Genomic DNA, 26,219 nt, shown 5'->3' on the forward strand with positions numbered 1-26,219 from the left:
GAATTCTATGTTTAGGCCACCAAAAAATGCATGCACAGATATTACTTTAGTCTACAAACAAAATATGAGTCAATAGTGTGATGAAGCAGCAAAAAAGCCAATATCCTAGGCATAGGAGTGTAGTGTCTAGATTGAGGGAAGTACTATATATAAGTCTAGAAATTTAGGTTAAAAATTGATCCCAAAAACCTGAGTCGACTTATCCATGGGTCAATGTAAGAACTGTACTTTAACACACACTCTCTCTCTCTCTTTCTCTCTCTCTCTCTCTCTCTCTCTCTCTCTCTCTCTCTCTCTGTGTGTATCCCCTGGTGAAAGGCAAGAGTTTAATCTGCCCTGGAAGCACTGACCCCATTCTACTCTCTCATCCATCCAACCTTTAGTATGAGTAGAAATAGTTATGCCTGCTATAATTTTATAGGATCTTTGGCATTGTTTTCCTTTGCTTTGTCCTTTTACATCCTTCATTACATGCCCCTAAGTTTTACCCTCGACTTATCCATGGGTCATATCAACACCCATAATTCCCCCCTCCCAAACCTGCCCTCGACTTATATATGAGGTTGACTTATAGTCAAGTATATATGGTAATAGTGCTCCTTTCTTCTGCTTTGGCCAGACCACACTGAGGATATTGTGTACAGTTCAGAGTATCATAATTCAAGAAAGATATTGACAAGCGGTAATGTGTTCAGAGAAGGGCAACCAAAGCGGCAAAAGGTCTGCAATCCAGGAGCTATGAGGAGAGGCTTAGTGAGCTGGGTATGTTTAGCTTGGGGAAGAAAAGATTAAGAAGTAACATGATAGCCATGTTTAAATATCTGAAGGGATGTCATGTTGAGGATGGAGCTAGCTTGTTTTCTGCAACTTCAGAGACTAGGACATGGAGCAATGGATTTGAAATACATGTAATGAGATTCCACCTAAACACTAGGAAAGAATTCCTTCCAGTAAGAGCCATCCAACACTGGAATATGCTGCCTTCCAACTATATAATTCTATGAAATTATATATGTCAATAAAGCTATGGTTCAGTGGAAACACAGAAATGCCAAAACAATTTCGCAAAGGAATACTGAAGAACCTTTACTGTTTATGCTTTGCTTGGTAATTCATGGCCAATTTTGGCCAAAATTTTCCATAAAGAGATGCTGACGTTAGAATTGAGCAAAATATTTATTACAAGTTTTTCTTCTTTTTTTTTTTAACATTTCTGATTTCTTTTTCCTTCTCTCCTGCTCCCAACAGAACAAAAAAAAGTCACATCACGGCATTTTCTTCAAACATTCTCCTTTATGTTTTCTATATGGTGGCCACCATGACATGACCCAACAGACAAGATAGTGACCAGGTTGTCCATAAGGTTACTGCTGTTCTGTTTGTGGTGACTGCAGAAACAATAACAACAACAAAACTGCTACGGTTTAAGGGAGGGATGACCTTCAGCTCTTCTACAATCTCTGTGGAACCATTCCTATGCCCTTAAAGGATGAAATGCCTTTCTTAACTCCAGAAGCAGTAATTATGTATAATGCAGGGCCTCCTATATTATTTATTCAAACACTGCAACTCATTTTTCAAAACAAAAAATGGTTTTGTGATACTTCTGGGCTTTTAATTTATTTTCCTTTCCACACCCTCCAACTGTCCTGATTTATTCTGGGACAGTCCAGATTATTTTTAATTCATCCTCTCAACCCTTCAGCTGTTTTTCATATGTCCCAGTTCCCGGTTTGCTTCAGTGGCTGCAAAATGAATTCAAAGTGCACAAGTAGTTTGTATGCAGACAGGAGAGGAGGGGAAGAATTTTGTCCTTCCCAGTAGGTACAGGCAAAAGCAAACTCCTGCATTCTCTCCTATCTTGTGTGTTCTTTCTCATCAATGTCTTTTACCATCTTGGCCTCATTCTGAAATTGCCTGGCCACACGTATCCACGTTTTCATCTGTGAAATGTTAGAGGGCATGCTTTGGAGATGTTTGGCAGTCCATTCAACCCTATCAGTGGGGGAGGCAGAGATCCCCCCCCCCAAAAAAAAAAATACTTGCCACACTTGCCCATTCCTCGCTTATGGCGACTCTCTCTCTCTCTCATCCCACCTAATAAAGTGATAGAGTACTTCACCTCCCCCTGCAGATATTCAGTGAAATTGCTTCTTCCATTTCTCTTGCAACAAGCCAGATGGAAAGCTTCAGTGGTCATTTGGACATCGCTTTAAACACGTCAAGGAATCGTTTCCTTTTTTCCTATGGAACCTAGGTAACAACATGAACAACAACAAAATGAAAGCACAACTGGGGGAAGATATCTGGGACCGGAACTGTCACCAGCAAAAAAGCAGATGCGAGCAGTGACCCATTTGCTTATTGTTTGGGAATTCAAAGCTCAGGCTGCTTTCAGTTCCACCGAAGACCCAGACCAGTGTTGACAGCAGTGGGATGTGCTTACTACCAGCCGTTTGCTGGCTGTTGATGAAAAAGAGCTCCATGGGGCTGTGGACCACACATCTGTCCTCTGTTGGACTCTGCTTCTTCCTTCCTGCCTTCACCCCTGGAGGGACACTCTTGCGCTTCTTCGTCCAGTTCAGAGAAATCTCCTTCTTGGTCAGAGCAGCTGTCAGTGTTATAATCCACTTCATCTCCATAGGGAAGCTCATCATCTGTCTCCAGACTACAGTTGCTGTTGCTTCTGAAATGGAATCAAACACAAAAGGAGAGAAAGAGAGAGAAAAGAGAATTGAATGGGGGATGAGGATGCCATGAAACTTAAGCTAAATATTGCAGGGGTGACTGGAGCAAAGTACTGTATAAAGTGGATACTTGCCAGCCCAAGCATCAAATTTATATTTCAAAAATTGTCTTTTCATCATAATCTTGAGGACTAGTAACTTATTTCTCACACAGTCACAGCTGTGTGCTGCAAAAATGCCTCTGTGCATGAAGAGGATGGGCTACCTTCCAGGAAAAGGGGATGGGAAGATTATTATTTAATCAAATTAAACAACAAAACTGTTAAAATCGTCACTGGGGGAAAATGGAGCAATAAGAATGATTAAAATCAACAGTCAAGAAACAGCAAAACATTTTGAATGACTGTTTGAAGAGATGTTTGCAGTAACAAGATATTTCAGCGTTACGCCATATATTACTGAAGCCTGCTTGACTGCAAAGGTCTAAACAAATGATTAAGTCTAAACAGAAGTTAAAAATATACCGTTATAAGAACTTGGGGAGGCTGAATGTTTTTGCTATATGTTTTGGGGGAAAAACATTAAAGGTTATGTTTACCTCCAGTCTCCACTTGCTTTATACCCCCAAAATGCCAAGAAATGTTTTGCTGGATTAGAGTCATTTCCAATTCCACTTTGTGGAGAAAATATAGGCAACTCTCATTCTAAGTAATTTTAATGGAAGAGGCTTTAGCTGCAGTCCGAGGCACACTTAACTTGGGAGGTGATCCTATTGATGTCACTGGGAATTACTTCCAACTAAATATGCACAGAATTGGGGTTGGGTGACCTAGAATAGCACCATTTGAAATGGATGTTTGGCTTGCTGTGGCTGTTAGCCATTCTTAACAAATTATCTTTCCTGAAGGGTTCAGAATGATTTACAGAAAGCTGGAATGTGCAAATGTGTATCAATCATGGTCTAATAGACAGAATCCAGGATGTGTGACATCAAAATTCATGCAAACTTTAACGAATACTGATGCTGAAGTCAGCACTTTCTTTGTGACCTCCATATTACTTCTTGCAAGTAAGAAAAAAAATTCGGGGAAGGAGGGAAAGTGAGGAGCCCTCAAAAGAAACTGGCACTTTCAATTGGGGACAACCAGTCAAGCAGATAGCATGGCAAATCTTTGACTTGATCACCTTCCAAAATGCAGAGCTGCAAGCTGTATGGGATTTTGTGGACCTTTTGCTTTCAGACAGCTGTCTGCTTAGATTTCATTGGACACCTAGTTATTTTTCCCACTCAAAGAGAACTCATCCAATTAATGAAATCATCAACCATAATTATAGTGCATCATGTTATATCAATGTGCCATCTCTATACTATTCACCTCTATACTATTGTCGTCGCATGCCTCCTAGTCGTTTCCGACTTACGGCAACCCTAAGGATCTTCTGGGCAGAATTTGTTCAGAAGGGGTTTGCTCTTGCCTTCCTCTGAGGCTGAGAGAGTGTGACTTGCCCAGTAAGTTTTCATGCACAAGTAGGGAATCAAACCTTGGTCCAACACTCAAAGCACTGCACCATTCAAATGTAGCAATTTTTATGAAACGTACAGATTTTTTCCCCAGCTTGTTTTTGATCTACAAGATTGCAGCTGGCCTCTTTAATGGACAGATATAATTTTTGGATTAGAGGCCATACAAAGAGCTCATTCATATGATCCTTTGACACCAAAAGGTTGTCTTCTGCCTATTACCATAGATTTCCTTTAAGAAACACCGTTTTGGTCGTCTGCTCTCTGGCCCACAACCTTACATTTGCCACCAGACATAAATCTCACTTGCAAGCCTAGACTATGCCTTGATTTCTGTACAGGAGAGGATGATGGCTGGGAATGCCTCAATTGCCATGCAGAATTTTACTGCTAAGATACTCCCAAGAGATGGCCATCCAACCTCCATTTTAAAATCTCCAAAGAAGGAGAAGCATTAGGAGGCAATGTATTCTACTGACAAGCATAGTTTAGAAAGTTTTTCATGATGTTTAGGTGGTATCTCTTTTCATGTTATTTGAATCCATTGGTCTATATTCTGGTCTCTGAAGCAACACAAAACAACCTCATTCCATCTTCCCCACCTTCTCACTGACATCCCTTCCAATGCTTACAGATAGTTATTGTATTACCTCTCAGTATTCTCTCTTCCAAATTACACATACCCAAGCTATACATACTCAGATTCTCTGAGCTGTTCCTCATAAAGCTTGCTCTATATGTTTAACTGTGTTTTCTTAAGAATATTAATCATGAAGGTTTGCAGAGCTTTAACCTCAAAAATTATTATGGAAATTTAGTTGCTAGACAAACTGGGTTGTTCTTCCATGCAAGTGTGTTGCCTTCAGCAGAAGGCCCTGAAATTCCTCAAAGGAGTTTCTCACACGAAGGAGATCGAGAGTTTATCCCGTGAATATCCTGGAAAATTGATGTAATTACATGAAACGATGTCACTTGATGTCACACAAAACCTGCCATCAAAGTGGTCATAAAGAATCATTAATGCACATCTTTTTATTTTCAAGATTCAGTGACAATGCATTTCCAATATCACTTCATTTGTGCAATTGCGGTGATAATCTTTTGTGAAATTACTTGCCAGTTTTGCTTTCTTTGCAGAATGCTTTAAATGTGCTTTAATCTCTCTTTAATGCCAAAATTAGCCCCAGTGTGATAAACTCCAATGTATATGCTCCTTCTCTGGTCTTCATTACATTATGGAGAAAGTTAGGTTTTCAGTAAGCATGACTGGACATCCCTTACTCTGCAAAAGCAAGACAGCATTCATTCAGTGTACGCTGATACATAGTCTGAATGGCCTGCACACTTACAGCCTGGCATCCAGTAACCTCTCATGAGGTCTGTGGGAGTCTCAGCAGCAATTTGCAGCTTTATGATGTGATAAATAGAATTACTTCATTTTGATTTTTAATTTGCATATTTATTGAGAGATGTCTTGATCTTAATTAGTTCTGTTTTGTATGTGTCTGGGTGTATTTGCTTGCTTGCTTGTGTACTTGAAAGAGTGCTTTGTATGAGTAGGAATTCCACATTCCTGCTGACATAACCAAAACAAGAGACAAGACAAGCCCAGAGGGGCTATTGTTTAGTCTTATGTCAAATTCAGTGTGTGTGTGTGTGTGTGTGTGTGTGTGTGTGTGTGTTAAACACAGCTTTCTCTTTTATGTTAAATTCTGATATAAACATTCATTTTGTCATATGCACCAAGCATCAGGAGAGGGCTGCTGCTGCAAATTTTATGGAGAGGGTTATCAAAGATGGCCAGAATCCTGTATCAGCTACTTAGTTAAGTATACTAATTGACTAAGTAAACTTTCCTGGTCTGATCTCAACTTCACACCCCCAAAACCTGACTCTATTGCACCAAAAGACTAATGCCACAGAAGTGTGATTGGGAGTTTATTGACTGGTGTTCTCTGTCAATGGCAAGGGATGCCCTAACCACACTTTTGAGGGACACTTTGGAAGTGGCATCATGTGAAGCATATCTCCAAAGGCACTGTTATCTAGCTTTAATTATAAGGCCCTAAGTAGCAATCATGAATACCAAACTGTTACAAATCAGTAAATCTAGGTAACTATTTCACAGTCACAATCGCTATTTTGTTTTTAGTTCTAACATTTCTTCACCTTTGGCAGAAGGTCTTTTGAATGTGGCACAGGAAGAAGTACACAACGAATCAGTCTAATGCAAAGATGTATTTGGTCAGTGGCAGCTGATAAGGGAAATGGCTGGCTGAAAGTACTATAAACTATTGCATTATAACCTGTGCAGGAAATGAAAGCCAATCAATACCTGTAAACAGTGGGGTAGACATTGATGGAAGGTAGTCATCTGGCATTGGGTTAGATCCTTACATACATTCAGCAGTCATAGTTCTGGTACTCAAAGGTATGGAAAGGGATTGCACTGCCTTTTTTGCCTTTTCAGACTTTAGCCCATAGCAAATACGCTGTGCCTACAAAAAGGTCTCAGGTTAAGTTCCTGGGTATCTAAGTCAAGCTGGGAAATTCTGCCTAAAATCCTGGATAGTCATTGCCAATCAATATAGACCAAACTGAGCTGGATGAACCAATGGTCTAGCAAAAACGAAGCCAGCTTTCTCTAGTCCCTGATGATTTTTTTTAACCTTCATTCTGCCAAAGTTTTTACAGCTGTAATGCAATGCTAACTCAGAATTAAGAATAATAAATGAACCTCTTTCAACATAAACAGAGGCCCTATCTGCACAGGCCAAATATAATGTCCTCCCTCTGTTCTTTTGGTGGAGAGTCTGGGGAATGCAGAGCCCAGTCCCTGGTTCTGGTGTGATCAGTCCAGACAACATCCAGCCAGTTCAGCACAAAACTCAGGGTATAACACCCTTAGAACTAACCATTTGCTCTTGATCTTTGAAGATCCAGAACTCTCTGTTGTGATGCCAGAGAGCTGTATGCATGTACGTCCCACTGTCACCCAGAATGGCTGCCACCATTGCACTTGCTCTCTGAAAAGGCATCCAGCCACATGATCAATGCTAGATATCCCATTCTGACCTCAGCAATTCAGGAGAGCACAGTGGGGCATGTGTGCGAACAACTGCCGGATGTCACTACCCAGATAATATGGTGAGTTCATGACGTCTCCAGAGCCAGAATACTCCGGAGTGATCCTGGAGTATTCTGTCTAGTGTGGACACCACCAGAATCAATCTAAACTTTAATGCTCTTTGGTGTAAATGTAGCGCAGTGGCCCTTTTCCACTATTTTTCCCATTTCTGCCCTGCACTGAGCATCATAGCTGGTAGTAAAACAGGACAAGACTAGGGAATATTGTGGGATGGGTGTCTGTGGTCAGATGTTTATCTATTCCTTGGCTCCTGCATGAATTTTCCCTCAACTAAACTAACATTCTAGCTCTTTACCATCTGTATAGCTTTTTAATATTCTGTTGCTGGTGGGATTCCTCAAAGGAGTTATAACGCACATGAACATGTCATGATATCATAGCATCTCACCCATAGCACCTCACCTTGCTCATCTCTCCAAGGCAGGACAGGCATCACACTGGGTTTAAATCTTCACAGCTCAGGGAGTACTGAACAATGGCAAATTAAATGACCTGGTTTACTATCTAATGTGATGCTGTTTTTAAAGAGAACATCAATTAAGAATCACCTCCTGATTCTGTTTGCTATGACTGTCCCATGACAAGCTTAGTTCCTGAGTTCACATCCCTCCCCCTCTTTCTCTATAAAAGTCAAAGGAAAGGTATAATTCATCATTGGAACTTGTACTAATTAGTTTTCCAGGAGTTCCCAAGGTAATCATAGCCTATAATGTTTGCAACTGATTTATCTAGATTAAAAATTGATGCCTGATAAAAGCTGAAGGAACCTCATCACATACCAGTGAGGAGAAACATGCCAGGAAGGAAAGGATGGTTATGAGGCCAATGGAGCTGTTCTCTCACCTGACACTTTTATCCCACATCGCCTTCTGACCAGAAGATCTCTATGGCAGTTTACACATATTATTTAAAAATGGATGTTGTCATAAAAATCATAAAACAAGACAAACTGAATAAATCACAGTAAAACACACCTCAAAATAATAGCTGGAATTTATTCTGGGACTTGTGTCTTCATTTATGGGGCTAACATTTTCATAAGTCACCTTATGTGTGCAAGAAAGATAATTGAGCAGTTTTGCAACATCCTCATACAGCTAAGGGTTGTGATGACATCTCCCAAATATGTGCATCCATTGCACAATGGTGGGATGACTGATAAGCTATGGCCCAATGTGCAATGGGCAAATATATTATTTGGGGTACTCCCCAATGCACATTTGGATACTGTCTAAGAAACGCTAGAGCTCAACAGGAGCACCCAATGAATATCAGAAGGGGCCAATCTGCACCAGACATGCCCACTGTGCATGAAAAATGCCTGATGAGCATCAAAAATACCTGATATGTATTTGAACTCTCTTGTCGATGCCTTGATGTACATTTTTATAATTCACTGGCAGGGTTTCACTAGCAGTCTCATATAGTGGTTTGAGCATTGGACCAGAGCCAGAGGTGCAAAGATTGAGACCCAGTGGTCTAGATGCTCCTGTGCATTTATGAAAAAATTAAATGGAAACCTTTTTAAAAAAAATATGATTTTAAAATATGATTTTTAAAAAGGTGGGGGAGAAAAGAAAGAGTTGAGAAAATCATTACAGAAGCACACATCTCTCTATATCTTGGCTCCCTTGCATCTGTTCAACTCAGTTTGTTTTATTAATGCTTGCTTGGCCTCAAGCTATCAGAGAGATGTTAAAAGATGCACTGTTAGCACAGCACTGACACGAGCATCTTTTTTCCCCCTGTATGAAAGAAAATTAATGATTCACATAAGACAGATCCCAGATTTTTTTTTCTTTCACTGGCAATCCTATTCTCCACATTAAAAAAAAAATCAACAACTCCACTTGCTCAGAGGTAAGAGAATAAAGCATGTAGATTTATGGCTGTGCAATATTAGGGTGCCTGTGCAATCATTCAGGAAGTTGCAGCCGTATCACATGAGTCCTTTCAAGTGTTAAAATAGTATTTTTCCCCTATGCAATTGGGACTGCTCTTTTCACTTTTGCACCTGAGGGTGCTATACAACCCTATACAGCACTATAATGTAGATAGATAAGCCTTTAAGAACGCCTTCTGTTCCAGCCAGACAAGCAGCTCTACATCATGCCATAATGCCATAATCACAAAAAGTCAACACGGGTTTCAGAGAAACAAGTCATGCCAGACAAATCTAATCTCTTTCTTTGACAAAATTACCAGCTTGGTAGATGAAGGGAATGCTGTGGATATAGTATATCTTGATTTCAGTAAGGCCTTTGACAAGGTTTCCCATGACATTCTTGCAAACAAGCTTGTAAAATGTGGGCTAGACAAAGGAACTGTTAAATGGATCTGTAATTGGTTGACCGGCCGAACCCAAAGGGTGCTCAACAATGGCTCCTTTTCATCCTGGAGAGAAGTGACCAGTGGGGTCCCACAGGGCTCTGTCCTGGGCCCAGTGCTATTCAACATCTTTATCAATGACCTGGATGACAGAATTGGGAGCATACTTATCAAATTTGCAGATGACACCAAATTAGGGGGAATAGCTAATACCCCAGAGGACAGGATCAAGATTCAAAATGACCTGAATAGACTAGAAAGCTGGGCCAAAGCTAACAAAATGAAATTCAACACAGAGAAATGTAAGGTATTGCACTTAGGGCGGAAAAATAAAATGCACAGATATAGGATGGGTGACACCTGGTTGAATGAAACTACGTGTGAAAGGGATCTAGGAGTCCAAGTAGACCACAAGTTGAACATGAGTGAACAGTGTGATGCGGCAGCTAAAAAGGCCAATGCTATTTTAGGCTGCATCAATAGAAGTATAGTGTCTAGATCAAGAGAAGTAATAGTGCCACTGTATTCTGCTTTGGTCAGGCCCCACCTAGAATATTGTGTCCAGTTCTGGGCGCCACAATTCAAAAAGGACATTGAGAAACTGGAGCGTGTCCAAAGGAGGGCGACAAAAATGGTGAAGGGTCTGGAGACCATGCCCTATGAGGAACGACTTAGGGAGCTGGGGATGTTTAGCCTGGAGAAAAGAAGGTTAAGAGGTGATATGATAGCCCTGTTTAAATATTTGAAAGGATGTCATATTGAGGAGGGAGCAAGCTTGTTTTCTGCTGCTCCAGAGAACAGGACCCGGAACAATGGATGCAAGCTACAGGAAAAGAGATTCCACCTGAACATTAGGAGGAACTTCCTGACAGTAAGGGCTGTTCGGCAGTGGAATGCACTTCCTCGGAAGGTGATAGAGTCTCCTTCCTTGGAGGTCTTTAAGCAGAGGCTGGATGGCCATCTGTCAGGGATGCTTTGATTTGGATTTCCTGCATGGCAGGGGGTTGGACTGGATGGCCCTAGTGGTCTCTTCCAACTCTACGATTCTATGATTCTATGATTCTATGATCATCTATACAGAAAACAAATATCAGAGAAATGCTGCAGCTGACTTCAACAGCTCCCTCACCAGCCATGTCCAATTCTCCTATATAACCAGTGGCACAGGACTCCAGAATATCTTCGCAAACATCCTCCTGAAATAACCCTCATGTCCATTTTCTTCTTCCTGTTCACCATGTTCCAGAGACTGAGACAGCAGTGTGTTTTGCATGGATCTGAGGAGGTGGGCTCAAGTCTCCAAAAGCTCATGCTACCAACTTCTTTCTTTCCGTTAGTCTCAAAGGTGCTAAAACATCCCTTTGATCCCTCTGCATATTGATTTTCCAGACTAACATGGCAATGTCTTTGAATTCCTAAACTACAAGCTCACCTTCTTCTGTCTCTCCAGAGACTGAGATCTCCTTTCTTGTTATTCATTGTTAATAAAATTGCATCATCTTCTCTTCATAAATTGGTCCCAAGCATCAGATTTTGTTTTGTTTAAGAGTTTTAACAGTGATGGATCAAGGCTGTGCTGCCGCCGCCTGTATTTTGAAGCATGCATACTTAATGGACTCAAGTGGTTAAGATGCTGACTCCGTTGAATGAAAGATCGGCAGGTTGGCAGGTAAAGGTCCAGGAACCGCAAGATGGGGTTAGCTGCCATCACCAGCTTCTGCCAACCTAGCATTTCAAAAGCATGCAAATGCAAGTAGATAAATAGATCCACTTCAGTGGGAAGGTTAACAGTGTTCTGTGCAGTCATGCTGCCCACATAATCACAGAGTATTCTCTGACAACCCTGGCTCTCCGGCTTAGTAATGGAGATGATCACTGCCCCCTATGGCCGGACATGATTTGACAACCTTGGACCTTTACAGATGGGCAGAAAGCGCCATCATCAGGCCAAAATTAGGGTTCAGGAGCACGCAGCAACTGCACACTCCTGAACCCTAGCGCATGCTACTTGCATCATCAATGCAGCCCCCATGTGGACTGGCAGCAGTACCGACTCAGGGCAAAGATGGGAGGCATGGAGCTGCCCATCTGTTAAGCCCCCTTGTAAACAAGGAATACCTTTACCTTTACAGATGCTAGAAGTATGTCCCTGTCTTATGCGTGCTTAAGCTCCCCATGAAAGTGGATGGATATTTTTTGTCAGTTATCAAATGGCTGCATTCAGTTCAATAGGTTTGCACAAGTGGTGCCTTTGCACACTGATGTGCATTGCACATTGGCATCCCTATTTGGTTGTGTGTTCCATCTTTGTTTCACGTTGCTATTCAGCACCTGAGTTGCATAGCACAATTAATGCATAAGTTTGCACGTGGTAATTTACACTGTGTAACCCAAGTGTAAGCTCTTGGTCAATGGTTCTGAAGGTACAACAAGTCCCTCTTTGTGTGTAGTCATTTCTCACAGAATCTGGTTGGTTAAGGTGAGGACAGTGGGTGCAGTTCATATTCTCCCAAATGTTGCCTATGTTTTCTGGTTATGTGAACAGAGCTAATGTGGTTTGAGGAAGGGAAGGATGGCATCTCAGATGTTGCTAGACTCCAAATCCCATCAGTGTGAGTCAACACAGCTTATGATCAGGGATGATGGGAATTTTAATCAAAAAATGTTCCCATCTCTCGTCTAAAGCTACTCTTGGCTACTGTGGAAGTTCATACCTTCCATAGTCTTTTCACCGAAACAGATTAAACTAATGTAGGAGTGGTTCAAATTCAACTTGGACATGCTTCTTAGATTCAGACAATGCCTCTTGGCAATGGAAATTTGGAGAGAAAATGGATTTAATCACATTGCAAATCCACAATTCTCTGTAGTATATTCATGTATTCATCAACCATTATGCTTGAGTTAGGGGTTATGCAAATGTGTTAATATTAAACTATGGTTGACAGACTTCTCTACATCCCTTCTTGCACCTCTGTAGGCAAAAAGGGCTTGGATCAGAGTCTAACCTCTGAAAGTTTGGGGGGGGGGGGGGGAATAAGGCTGTTCTTTAAAATGATGGCTTAAAAGCCAAACATTTAAAGAGCGGGCTGCCACAGTTTGCTTGCTAGCAAGTGCAGCTGTAAAATGTTTGAACTCGTGCCTCATTAGTAAACTTTTCTCTGAAAACTTTGATGACACAATTTATATCACTTCTGGTTGTTGCAACAGCTGAAATGGAGAGAGAGCTTTATTTATATAGAAATGCTATGTTGATATGCACTTAGTGGAAATGTCACTCAGAATCAGCCCCGAAAAAGATGATCTGTAGCCAGCAGGAATAGGTTTCTTCATTGTTTAAATTAATAAAGGAGCCTGAACCGGAAGCTGTTATTAAAGGTCAGAGAGTATCACTGTTCTGCAGTTTTCCTTGTGAGAATTGGAATCCTGTTCCATTAGTATCCTAGTCTAACACTCAAACAGGTTGAAGGCCCTAAATCATAGAATCATAGAATTGTAGAATCGTAGAGTTGGAAGAGGCCACAAGGGCCATCCAGTCCAACCACATTCTGCCATGCAGGAAATCACAATCAAAGCATCCCTGACAGATGGCCATCCAGCCTCTGCTTAAAGACCTCCAAGGAAGGAGACTCCACTACACTCCGGGGGAGTTTGTTCCACTGTCAAACAGCCCTTACTGTCAGGAAGTTCTTCCTAATGTTGAGGTGGAATCTCTTTTCCTGTAGCTTGCATCCATTGTTGCAAGTCTTGTTCTCTGGAGTGGCAGAAAACAAGCTTGCTCCCTCCTCAACATGACATCCCTTCAAATATTTAAACAGGGCTATCATATCACCTCTCAACCTTCTCTTCTCCAGGCTAAACATCCCCAGCTCCCTAAGTCATTCCTCATAGGGCATGGCTTCCAGACCCTTCACCATTTTAGTTGCTCTCCTTTGGACATGCTCCAGTTTCTCCACATCCTTTTTGAACTGTGGTGCCCAGAACTGGACACAGTATTCCAGGTGGGGCCTGACCAGAGCAGAAGATAGTGAAATGTGGGCTTCCCTTGATCTAGACACTATACTTTTATTGATGCAGCCTAAAATTGCATTGGCCTTTTTAGCTGCTGTGTTGCACTGTTGATGCTTCTCCCAATTCTGTGATTCCACAATCCTGTGAATGTAAGGTAAGGCAGATAACATGTGATGGCAGGTTCTCCAGCACTAAAGTTGGATAGCATCTCTGATTTCCAAAAGCAAGAAAGTACTACTTAAAGGCATGGGCTCCCACCCAGAAGAAAAAAAAAATAGTGGTTCCAGCTGGTAATTAGAAACGTACGCATGTTTTCTGAAATTAATTTCCACTAGATTTCCTAATATACTTTGTTTTTCACTCCATCAGGGACCTGTGAGCTCCTATTATAGTGAAAGACGGATGCAGAAAATATGTGTGTGTGCACCCATGTATTGCCAGAGAAATGTTCCCATTTGCTAGTTCTCTGTCTCAGTTTGTCTCGGTGTAATCCACCATTTGCATCCCTTGCCCCAAATAACTCACATTTCAATTATTGCATCTGGGCAGATGCTGGACAGATTCCCTGTTTTGCGTTTCATCGGCAGACAAGGGGGAAAAAATAATATCTGGTTTATGTAGCCCCGGGTGGGCCATAAGAATAATACTTAGCATTAATATAATGCTTTTGAGTGCTCAGAGCAAGATTGGTTTCCTCAGTAATCTAGGCCTATTCATGCACATTTTTAGTTGAAAGCAGACTTCCATTAATGCCACTAGAATCCACTTCCTGAAGAGCAGTGCTTAGAACTAGCAATATCGCTGAAGTTCATTAATTATCGGGTTTGGAATATGAATTTGTCAAGTGTATTATGCCTTATTGCATTAAGAATGAAGCATCGTTGCCTTCCCAAAGTTCCTCTCTGGTTTGGAAAGTAGAAAACATTTATGCGCATATGTGGTTAGCAGCCCAACATCAGCTGCTTTGTATGGGTTTGAATTCAACGTCTTCCTTTTCAAAACCCTTGCTTTTATCGATTGTAATGGATTGTGTAACCAGACTAGAATTTGGAATTAATTAGATAAAAGGTAATATGTTATCCACAGCCTATTATAGTTATATCACTGTTTAAATAGTTTTAATGAGAATAACATTAACAGGCTGAATTAATGTTTCAGCCTTACTCTTGAGGACAATCAGAGTAAAGAGGTTGAGTGACCATCTATTGGGAGTCCTTTAGTTGAGGATTCCTGCATGGCATTTGCTTGGATCAGGTGGGCTTTTGGTCCTTGGACCATGGCTGGCCATTTTTCGATAATTTTAATTGATTTCTTTTTTAACAACTGGCATCCTTTGGGGGAATTCATGACATTATACACCATCATTCAAGAAAGCCATCATGGTGACAGTCATTGTGATGTAGCAGCTTAAACATTGGACTAGGACTCCAACACATGAGGGTTCAAATCCCCATTGGGTCATGAAAACCCACTGGATGCTCTTGGAAAATTCATATTTTCATATTCATATTCATTTCAGCCTAAGATGATGGCATAAGCAACCCTCTCCCAAAGCAAATCTTGCTAAGAATACCCAGTGATAAGATTGCTTTCAATAATGACTTGAAGGCACCAACAAACAAACCAAATAAATAAATAAATAAATAAATGAAGCAATTTCTAATTGTGCAGCTTAGAATTGTAGTGTACTACAACAGTCATATTCCCAGAAGAGGAGCATTGTAGCTGCAGAATCAGGACCATTGTACAAAATACAGCAAGAGTGTGGCCTTTGCACAAAAGTATGGCACTTTGTGGGACAGACTGCCCTTGCGCAATGGCAACAAGGAGAAAGGACAATAGCTTCCAACAAAGCCTCAATGCACTGATAATCCAGAACGGAAGGCAATGAGAAGCCATGGGAGACCTTCTTCCAACCAGAAAAAAAGTCCCCAAAGTTCACACTGACCTGGTGTTATGTTGTAAGACCATGTTGTTCAATGGGAAACTGTTACAATTCTCTAAGACAGCTGCAGATCATGTCAGTAGTGTGGCTTCACCGTTGTAAAATTCCACATCAAAATCTATGATGCAGGATCTTGGCCGGTGTGTCACTAACACATCACTAACAATCAATATATCAAATCAGTTTTGCAATATTCACTAAAACCATTAACACCAACTTGTTACTTTTCTAAATTACCCTGATGCATTAATTTAAATACTAATGGTTGTATACTCTCTGTGTTTTCTTCCTCTCCTGACGCCTCCCACAGATTTTAACACATTTGTCTTTACTAATGCATCTATTTGCACAATTTGCCTACTTTACACAATTTTCCCATTCTTGATAAAACGTATTTCTACATGTTTTCAAAATTATGCACATTTCTGATATTTGCATTTTAAAAGATGTGCGCTGTCTTGTGTACATTTTATTTTCTGAGAAATGCCATGCAATCCTTGGAAATGAGCAGATGTTCAAGGCAAGGTGGCGGAACAATCATGGTCCAGACATGATCCTTCCATGCTTAATTGTTATGATGCTTATCACTGTGTCTGAGCATAAGTGTGTAAATGTGGGAAGATGGGTTATGTTATTCTATTAGTAGAGCTGGAAGAAGTTAAGACTGTGTATCAGGTGCTGCCTGAGACAATGAGCAAATGTGTGGAGAGGAAGCATGAATTGTCATTCTTGTAGGAATCCATAGCTTGCTACAGAAGGTAAATAAGGAGAAGTAAGACCTGGGCAATATATGTTTTGACTTGCTGACAATGGGGTAAAGGCTTTTGTAATGGGTTACTTGCTTGAACACTGACTTTATTCGTATAAACAGGGAAAGTTACTCCATCCTGGCAACACCAATGTACTGTGATTTATTCTGCTTGACGAATAAAACTTTTCTGGATCTATGAAAGGTTTGCATTCCTGGGAGTGGAGTTAGTCTGTATATTACAGGTGAGGATTTTCTTGCAAGACATTGCGAAAGAAAAATGGGTTAGGTAAGCCTGAAGTGATTTTTCCCCCATCTCTTAGAAACATATAAACACACATTTCGATGTAAGAAGGAATACTGTCTTAAAACCTGATCCAGAACTGGAGTGGAATGAGAATGCCAATGGGATTCTGTGAAACTCAATGAAAAGAGGGCTCATGGATTTCCGCATCCCTGCTGGTGGATGAAGGGATAAAAAGCTAGATGTAGGCTTTGTCTGATGGAGAAAGTCCATGGCTTTGGAGGTAAATCAGCCAGCAGCAGCAAATTCTTGCCTGGCTTATGGCTGGCTCCTCAACCCCCGCCTCATGGTCACTCTGGAGATACGCTATGTCAGATTTAATGGTACTCCAACACTGATAGTTCAGTTACCAAGGAGGAGAAAACATCTCTCAGGCAAGATGGGTTATCAGCTTATCTCTCAAAGCAGCCTATCAAACAACACTGCCAAAGTGCTTCAAGAAATCTATATTTTAGATGTTAGCTTAAGCCCGAAACTTTGTTTGAAAACTTCATACATCTCTCCGAGCAGCAGGTAGAAAAGCCCACTAAGATCAGATATCTGTCCTGATGAAAAAGTAATGCACATGAAGTATATGAATTTCTGCTTTGGGATGCTGGGTAGGAGACACAGGAGAAAAACAAAATGACCAGATCAATCCTGTTACCATCCCGCCTTCACAAACACTGCCAGTGAACGCTTAGGCTTACAGTATTCGGTGAGCAGAATCTCACTTTTGGATTTGTAAACTATTTATGTAGGGCTTGAAAAAGAGACAGAAGATGAGACAGAGAGAGATGGAGCAAGAAAGAGAGAGATGAAGAGATGTTACACTTCTCCCCTCCTCTGACCAAGGGATGAAAATGCAGTGAGACTGTCCATACTTGCTAAGAAAAGTCACCTTATACTCCTAGGTCCTAGGTCCTATGATTAGTGATATGTGTCCACCCAGACAGAATAAAGCAGCAAATAATGTGTATACCACTCTGATATTTGCAAATGTCTTTTGGTGCTTCTTCCATTGGTGGTGAGTCTGGTCTTACTAGAACTCCATTCGTCAAAGGTTTGTACAGTGGATGCATCGTGATGCAAATAGATTTAGTCAGGGTCCTTGCATCATGACTGACATAAACCTCACTGATTTCAATGGATCGACTCTGAGCATTACTACAGCTGGGTCTAACTCATTATTAATGATATGGGCATGCCACCTTCCAGTTTTACAGATGTATTTGAACTGGTGTCAAAGAAACTCATCTTTAAAAGTAAATAAATCCTGCATTCTGGATTTGCCCGTTTCTGTTAAAGACCACAGTTATTCATTTTCTCTGCAGTAAGAAATGTCAACTGAACTTTTTTTTAAAAAGGCACTTATAAGCTTGGAACCTTCTAGATGAAACATCAGAGATATTTTTAAAAAATGCAATTGAGGAAGGAGGAAAAGTTTGACCAGATATAATTTTTAATCACTTTCTCAGCATGCAGGATTTTTAGCTCTCTCCTGGAGGCTTGCTCAAGCCTTCTTCAGGGTGGCCAGTTGACACAACCAGATCTCTTCACCATAACCATGAGTATCATTACCAAACATATATGGAAGAGTTCACGGCTAGTTTCATATTTAATTTCACATTGGAAGCCATTAAATATATATGTGCATAATTTCTACTGAACCGTTTGGAACCCTGGAGATGGCTGGAGAGGGAACCTGAACACCGGGGAGTGCAAAGCAGTTCCTCCATTGACATTTTTTTTTTTTTTTTGGTTCAGATGAAATGATTTATTAAACACATACTTGAAGATAATACCTCTCTCAGGAGGAAGGGGAATTTGAAGGCCTTGTGGCTTCTGGAGCCTTTGAAGGTTTAATTATGCTAAGAGTGGTTGCTCTAGGAGAAGACCAAGGTTAATGCGCCTTTCCTTTTATCTTTCCAAATGCCGTCATATCAGTGGATGGGCCAGACTTCAGTAGAACGAACTGGAGAAGTTCCCTCCACTTTTAGTCTGCCAACTGGTATCTGATAAGCCACATAGATTTTTCTGTGATTCAAGAAACGCATATGTGCTTGACCGCCTTTAGAATGGATAGAGGCATGTTAGCAACAATGCGGTAATTTTTAAGGCATCTGTCTCATCTCCATGGAGATTGGATTTGTATGAAAATGTCACTACAGAATTACAAGTGGGACCTGGAACAAAACATTGCAGTAAAAAGTATTCCTGTTTAAGATGCACCATTACATTTTTACCAGGCCATTATATAGAATGGGACTTCAGCATCCACAGATTTTGGTACCCTTGATGGGTCTTGGAAACAAATCCCTGTGGATACCAAAGGCCCATCCCTAGAGAACAGTGGCTGCAATCCTCCAGCAAGTTGAATAGAGGGCAAAGTTCTGCAAGATCTACTGGGTGATGCTCTCCCAAAGCTGTGTGCTGGCCTTTGACAGCCTATACAAGCTAAAATGTGTTGGACTTTTTTTTATCAGTAATTCAAGCATCCATTGAGCATTTTGAGATGCATCTTCAGTATTTTTCTGCTGATTTTATTGGTTTGCATTCTCCCAGCCCTGGGCAGCAATGGCCACGACAGTGTCCTTGGGGCCTGAGTGCTTTCTTGGGGCTGGTGTTGTATGAGGAGAGAATCGGCTTTGCTCAAATGCACTCTAATGCTGCAAAACACTACACTTCCCAGAATTCCATAGCATTGAGCCATAGCAGTTAAAGTGGTGTCAAACTGGAATATTTCTGCACTGTGTATACAGCCTTTAAAAAGGTTTTTTTAAATGACTTCATTCCAGTGTACCACTAGCCAGCTGGAAACTGTGGGCTTGTTATCTACAAACACACATACGCACAGTATCGAGTTACACTTCACAGTGGCCTTCTTGCAAACAAACACTTCCTTCCCTGAGAAGTAATGTATGTCATCTCTCCTTGTGCCATCAGCAAGGCATCCATCAGGCCCCCAAGAGCTGATAAATGGCTATTTTCCTGCTCCAGCTAACATCTCTTAAATGTTTAACAGCACAATTAAACACGTGCCCATTGGTTGCTTGGTTGCTTTTTATTCTGGGTGAGACACTGTGCCATTCATTAATTGCCTTGTGCTGTCTGAGAGAGAGAAAGAAATAGTCATAGATGAAAGAAAGAATTAAGAATCTACCTTCAATATTGATTTATAGCATTTATCTATCAATGGTATCTGTCCTTGCATTGCTAGCTGTATTACAAACTGTAGCCTTATCCATTTTCTCATAGCATCTATCTGTCTAGCTGCACCACTTTCTCCAGAGCACCTATCCACAGAATTTGCCTGTCGACCAAATCATTTTAGGTTTCCTCACAATATCCGTCTTTTTAATGTTGCCCATATATCCATGCTATCTGGCTTGTACATCTATCCAGAAGTGTTTACTGTATCTCTCAGTGCTATCTCTTTATCTCACCCCACCATCTTTCAACCACATCTCAGCTTGCACAGCCATGGATTCTGCGACACCGAGATCTTCCCTTTTGATCTTCAGGCTGCCATGGCTGTCTCATAAAGTACCAATTAATTTATCGACTTTTGCAGGAAAGGTTACATAAGAGGAACTCCAAGAGGGCACAAATAAGGCAGGGGTTCAGACCTGTTTCCCAGACTTGAATGTCTCCTCTGCCTTCTGCATACAAAATGATGTGCTAATAGAAAGGAGAGTGAGGACAAATGCAGTAATTGCTGCTAACCAAAGATACCCAAAGGTGACAAGAGGGCAAAGGACAGAAATGTAGGCTCAGAAGCCCTATTAGCTTTTGTGGAAGTTAACTGCAGCCGACAGAATAGCTATTCAGGTGCTAATTTTGGGGTACATGAAAGAAGGAGTCAGGGACACTCACTCCAGACCTGCCCCAAATATTACTTTCCTCTTTGCATTGATAGAGAAAGTGTGAAAAGGAACTGTGAATATATTGAGGCAGCAATTACATAACTCCACAAGACTGAAAACCCTGATTAAAGCAGGGTTTGCAATCCTTTGGAGATTTGTAATTGCATTTAGTCAGATGTAATTTGCATTTCCAGACCTACAGGAACGCAGAGAAGAAGGGAGCAGAGGAGATGGGCCCAGAGCATGCACCCTTGCCACCCTTTTTGTTGTCAAGTCAATTTTGACTTATGGTAACCTTATGAGTGAGAGACCTCCAAGATCCCATATGCATGGGGTAGTCCAGAGACCCACCTATATGGTTGTGTGTGAGAATGTAAATTGAAATTCAAAACCTTGTAGGTATGGAGATGAGGTGACAAGTTCTGTTTTAATGATGGTCATTTGGGGACAAAGACAGGAGGAAGGATGTTGCCTAAAGCCAAGGAGAGTAGATAGCTATATGAATGAGTATTGGAATGTAGTGTGCAAATCAGAGAGGAGATGTAATGAACTGGGCAAGGGCACCCTCAGGAGAAGCTATTAGCTTCTTTCTTTCACTTAGTCTCAAAGTCTCATCTCTTTGCATACTAATTTTCCAGACTAACACAGCTATGTCTTTGAACTCCAAGATCCCAGTTATCATCTTGGACACTCAGGGCTCTAGCTTCCTTGATTGATTCAATCCACTTGTAATGAAGTCTCCCTCTTTCCCTACTGCTTTCCACTTTGCCAACCATTGTTGGCTTTTTCAATGAATCGCTTCATCTCCCGATAGGTCCACAGTACAGCAGTCTCAGTTTAGCCGTCTTCATCTCTAAACTCAGATTTGATTTTCTCCAAGACCCATTAAATCACCATTTTAGCCATCTATTTACATTGGTAGTTGGCTGGTTTCATCTCAGTGGGCTGTTCCAGATTTTAACACTTTAATTAAAGAGCTATCAAGTATGCTATCTCCTAAAATTTTACAGCTCCTTGAATAAATTTAGACTAAAACCCAGAGTGGATTAATTGCTTCACAGATTTGAAACTGAAAGGTTCAAGTACCAAAAGAATAATCCACCCCTCTCTGCTCCAATGTTAATCCACTCCCTGGTGTAAAGTATCCATCAATGCAACCAAGGCTGTTTCTGTACCATAAACAAAGGGGTAACATGGACTCTCATATAAGACAATTTAATAGCCAAAGCTATGTGTCTAAGGCCTACTCAGAGTTTCTCCACAATTTTAATTTTAATTTTAATAGGGAAGTATTAAAGATTAAAGAGGGGAATTGTAGATCAAGCGTGTGCACATTTGTATTCATGGGGTCCAAACTTCAATTTCCACAGACTCATGTTAAAAGGATCAGGGAGTATGAGATATATTTTTCTGCCTGGAGCCCTAAAAGGTTCCCACTAGTCAGAGTAGAAAAAGCTGAGCCAAATGGACAAATATTCTGACTTGCAATAAGGAAACTGACTGAATTTCTATCTAGTTGAGAAACTCCAAAGATAGATAAATCTGTATTAGAATCATAGAATTTGAAGAGACCACAAGGGCCATCCAGTCCAACCCCTTGCCATGCAGGAAATCTTGATTTGGACACACATAACTCACTTAACACAAATGATGTGGGTATGAGCTATATCATCACGTGTGAATTATATTTTCAGGAGGCCATTCCTATCTAACAAGGAAGTCTAGACTCTTGAGGAGAATAACTAGGTGGCAAATGAGAAAGATTTGCCCCTTCTTAGAAAAGATCCAGGTAATGTGGCACGCATGATGCTAAATTTTCTAGAATGCATTCACTTTTTAGGCTTTCTTTTTTGTAGTATTTTGTTATGTTTCAAACTTTCCTGGAAGCGGATCCATTTGTATGCAAGGGGAGTTGGCAGAGGAAGCCAAAGGAATCAGTAGCAGCCATGTTTGATAAGGCTGTGATTAAATCAAGGTCTCACTCTAATTATACTCCATTTAAATAAACTTAGTCTAGTAAGTAATTGTAATTAAACTACAATTAAACGTGTATTTATATCTCTGTTTCCTCAACCATGTAACTGCTTGGAAGTTCTTCCTGTTGTTACTGTTTACCTGCCAAAGGCTCTTTAGTCTGGCACAGGGGAGAACATTAAATGGAAAGAGGAACTTCCCTGGGCTGTGTATGGTAAGGAAAATATATTACTGATTTCAACCCCGTGGGACTGAATGGGAAGCATCTATTTGGAGATGCATTCCTCTCGCAATTTCATGATAAAGAAGTTTGCTCAAGTATGGATCTCAGCAGAAGAGAGAAAAACTCTGTCTCCCTCCACCAAATAGGACTTTTTGATAAGATGTAAAATGGCATTATGGCTCTCTGATTAAAAAATATATATAAACACTTTAACTAAAACAGTGCTTCTTTTTCAGACTGGTTTTGACAAATGATGTACCATTCAAACAATGTCAAAAAGATATAACTAAGTTTGTATGTCAAGGGGAAAACAAAACAAAACAGGAGTATAAAATATTACAAGATGCAAGGGAGAGATGATGGTTAGGATTACCTAGCTTGAAATTGTATTTTAATGCCTGATGTCTAATATGGATGAAAGAATAGGTGATATGCAATGTGGAGCTGGAGAAGAGTTATACAGACACCTTGTGTTGCAAAAAAGATAAATAAATGAGTCCTAGAAAAAAAATCAATCCTGAACTCTCCCTTGAAGCCAAGAGGACTAAACTGAGATTGGTGAACTTTGGACATATTATGAGAAGGCATGTCCCGCTAGAAAAGACAATAATGCTTGGCAAGGCAGAAGGCAGTAAGAAAAGAAGACTTCATTCCAAACTCAAATCAAGGAAGCCACAACAGTGAGCCTGCAAGACCTGAGCAGGACTGTTGACGACAGCATGACTTTGAGGTCTCTCATTCATAGGGTTGCCATAAATTGAGGTCAACAACTTTATGGCAGCTGATTACGACAAAGTCAACAACAACAACTGATTCAGTATACAGAGCCTACCAGGCTCCACAGAGATGACAGAGTTCCTAAGACCTGGAGCCAACACTGAATTTAGGACTTTCACCATGAAGTCCTTTGAAGATAATGGATCACTAAGAAAGATCCTCTTAGCTAAGTACACAGGCAAGTTTGCATTGTATGTTACCTTGATCCTGTATGACATAATCAGATATGGGCATCCTGTTAGTTAATAACAATGTTGTTAAGCTAGGCGTGTGACCTTACAACTGTTTGCTTTTCACATCTATGATCATGGTACCATACTGCCAACAGTTGGCAGGAAGGGGCTGGATGCATCATGCTTTGGTGCTCCCTTACCAATGCCACAGACCTTTGTCCCTTGGAGCAGTTGGCTGGATTTTAAGGTGTATTTCAGGGGTCAGATTGGGAGATAGATCATAGCTATGACATCATGGCTACATGTCTGATGTGGGAACTTAGCCAGCACATTGTAAAATGGAAGTTATAAAACAAAATCACCATCACCACCATTATCATCTCCACTGATGGTTTAGTTTAGCAAAGACATTTGGGGATTGCCATGACATTTTCTTGAGTCATTTTCCTGAATCAAAGGAGATTCTGCTTGTCCTAAAATCTTGCATATGTTTAACGGTATTCCACTTTGCAGCAAAACGCTTCTGTCTTTGTGAACTAAAGTTTTGTGTGGCAAAACAAATCCCCAACAGCCAAAAGCCTTTGTGGACCTATTAGGGCATAAGGGCAAGTTTGTAGTTTGAGCTGTCAGAAATATTTGTCTCTTCTTGTGGCTGCACCTCTCTGGACAGGAGACATCAAAGTGCCCTTGTCACAGCCCTTGTCCTCTGGAGCACAGTGAGAAGCCTGTTGCCCTCAGGCTACAGTTTGACTGTGCTGTAACCATGCGTTGGATCCCTGGGCCCTGAATAAAAGTGAGGAAAAGAAGAAATGTCACTCTGTTAAATTCTGGTTCATCCCAGGCCTTGAGTAATGTGCTCTCTTACTTATAGGGGTTATTCAGGGTCAACAAGTAGTTCTTTCATACTATAGGCCTGGGATAGTAAATGCCTGCAGCTTTTAGAGATCCAAACTGACATGCAGAAACACTGCAGGCAGCCCCAAGGGAAATAAATCCTTGCAAACCTCCAGGAGCAGAAGTTCTCCTGTAAGCAAGGTAAATCCCTCCTGCATTTATTCCAGCCACACTTTAAAAATGTACAGTGGTTTTACAAAACCATTGGTGGACTTGCTAGCATTTCCACTTGATCGGATGACTTGGAGGTCTCCCATTCATAGGTTTGCCATAAATCAATGTCAACTTGACAGAGGTTAAGAACGCCAACAGGTAACAAGCAACACCTGCTGAAATTCCCTCTTCCACACAGTCATTAAAGGTAAGGAATCCTCCTCCAGTTTCCACTCTGGCAACCCTTCTTCCTTTAGTAGAAATGACCAGAAGAACTTTGCATGTGTCAACTCTTCCATTATGTTAAGCTGTTTCTCTGCAGCTTTGGTGAATGTGCACTCTGTGTAACCTTGTCCTCCACTTGTGTCTAGCATTGTGCATATTGTGCTGTGATCTTGGAATTGGGAAGGAGATGTTTGGAGAAGAAAGCTGCCGCTAATAAGGCCCAAATGACCATGGACAAGGTATTGTAAACAAATGATAAGAACTGGCAACCCTTAGACCATAAGCATAGGCGTAAGTAGTAAAGGCAGGCTTGAAACAATTACTAAAGAAAGTCAGAGATGGAAGTGCCAAGGCAGGCTTACTGTTGAACATTTTTGTTACAAAAAGTAATGACCACAGAGGAGTCAGATAAATTCAATCTAGATGATGAAGAATTGAAATACTCAAGGATTTCCCACACCTTGGATCAATCATCAGTCAGAACATGGATTGCAGTCAAGAAATCAGAATAAGATTTGGAAGGGCAGCTATGAAAAAGCTAGACCAGATCTTAAAGTGCAAAGATATAAAACTGAACACTAAAGTGAGGATCATCAAAGCCATTGTATTTGTGTGTTTTGGCCCTCCGCAGACAAACCAGGGAAGGAACTCATTGCAAAGCATTACAAATAATGAATCATTCAAAATGTGCTCTTTTTGGCAATAACTAGGAAATACTAAGTTACATTATGAGCCTAACATGACAACGGATAACTTCAATCCTTTCTCTGTGTAACTGTAACTATTTGGGAACAGTTGTAGTCAGAGGGTGCATTTTATAACACAATTCAATGTTGCTGTTGTTTAAAGTAACCAAAGTACTTATTCTACCTGCTTTTGAATAACCAGAAATTAAAATGTGGATTTCCAAAAATTTGGAGGAAGGTTCCTAACATGACACACAACCAATTTCAAAAAGTAATTCTCCAAGTCTGTGGGGAAAGGAAGAGTAAAAAAAGAAAAGAAATCTATTCTTATAAAGGCCTCCTAAAAGATGTTAGTGTGTCAACTTTTCTTCTTTCTGGATACAGAACACAAAACTTGCAGGTTGGAGAAAGGAAAGAATTAAGAGCCCCAGGCTGTAGATCTATATTCACTGACAAGATTGATCACGCAAAATCAGGTTGATGGCTTTCATATCCCAAGGATGAGATTAATGGGCCGACTTTGTTATCTTGTGCTAATACCTGGGAGTCCAGACTGAGGCAAGCTCCTTGCAAAAA

At 40.8% G+C, this 26,219-nt stretch overlaps 1 protein-coding gene across 1 annotated transcript in view; it reads right to left on the reverse strand.

Moving 5' to 3' along the window:
• Positions 1-1,162: 1,162 nt before the first annotated feature.
• Positions 1,163-26,219, reverse strand: part of AGBL1 (AGBL carboxypeptidase 1) — a 310,343-nt gene continuing 285,286 nt past the window's right edge. The window contains exon 23 of the mRNA XM_089538005.1: positions 1,163-2,686. Coding sequence (XP_089394131.1) covers positions 2,446-2,686 — 241 coding nt within the window. The 3' untranslated portion in view covers positions 1,163-2,445. The remainder of the gene's footprint in view (positions 2,687-26,219) is intronic.

This window comes from Sceloporus occidentalis, unplaced genomic scaffold (genome assembly GCF_023333645.1).
Source record: "Sceloporus occidentalis isolate IW3139 unplaced genomic scaffold, rSceOcc1.0.p SCAF_9, whole genome shotgun sequence".
NCBI classification, from domain to species: Eukaryota; Metazoa; Chordata; class Lepidosauria; order Squamata; family Phrynosomatidae; genus Sceloporus; species Sceloporus occidentalis.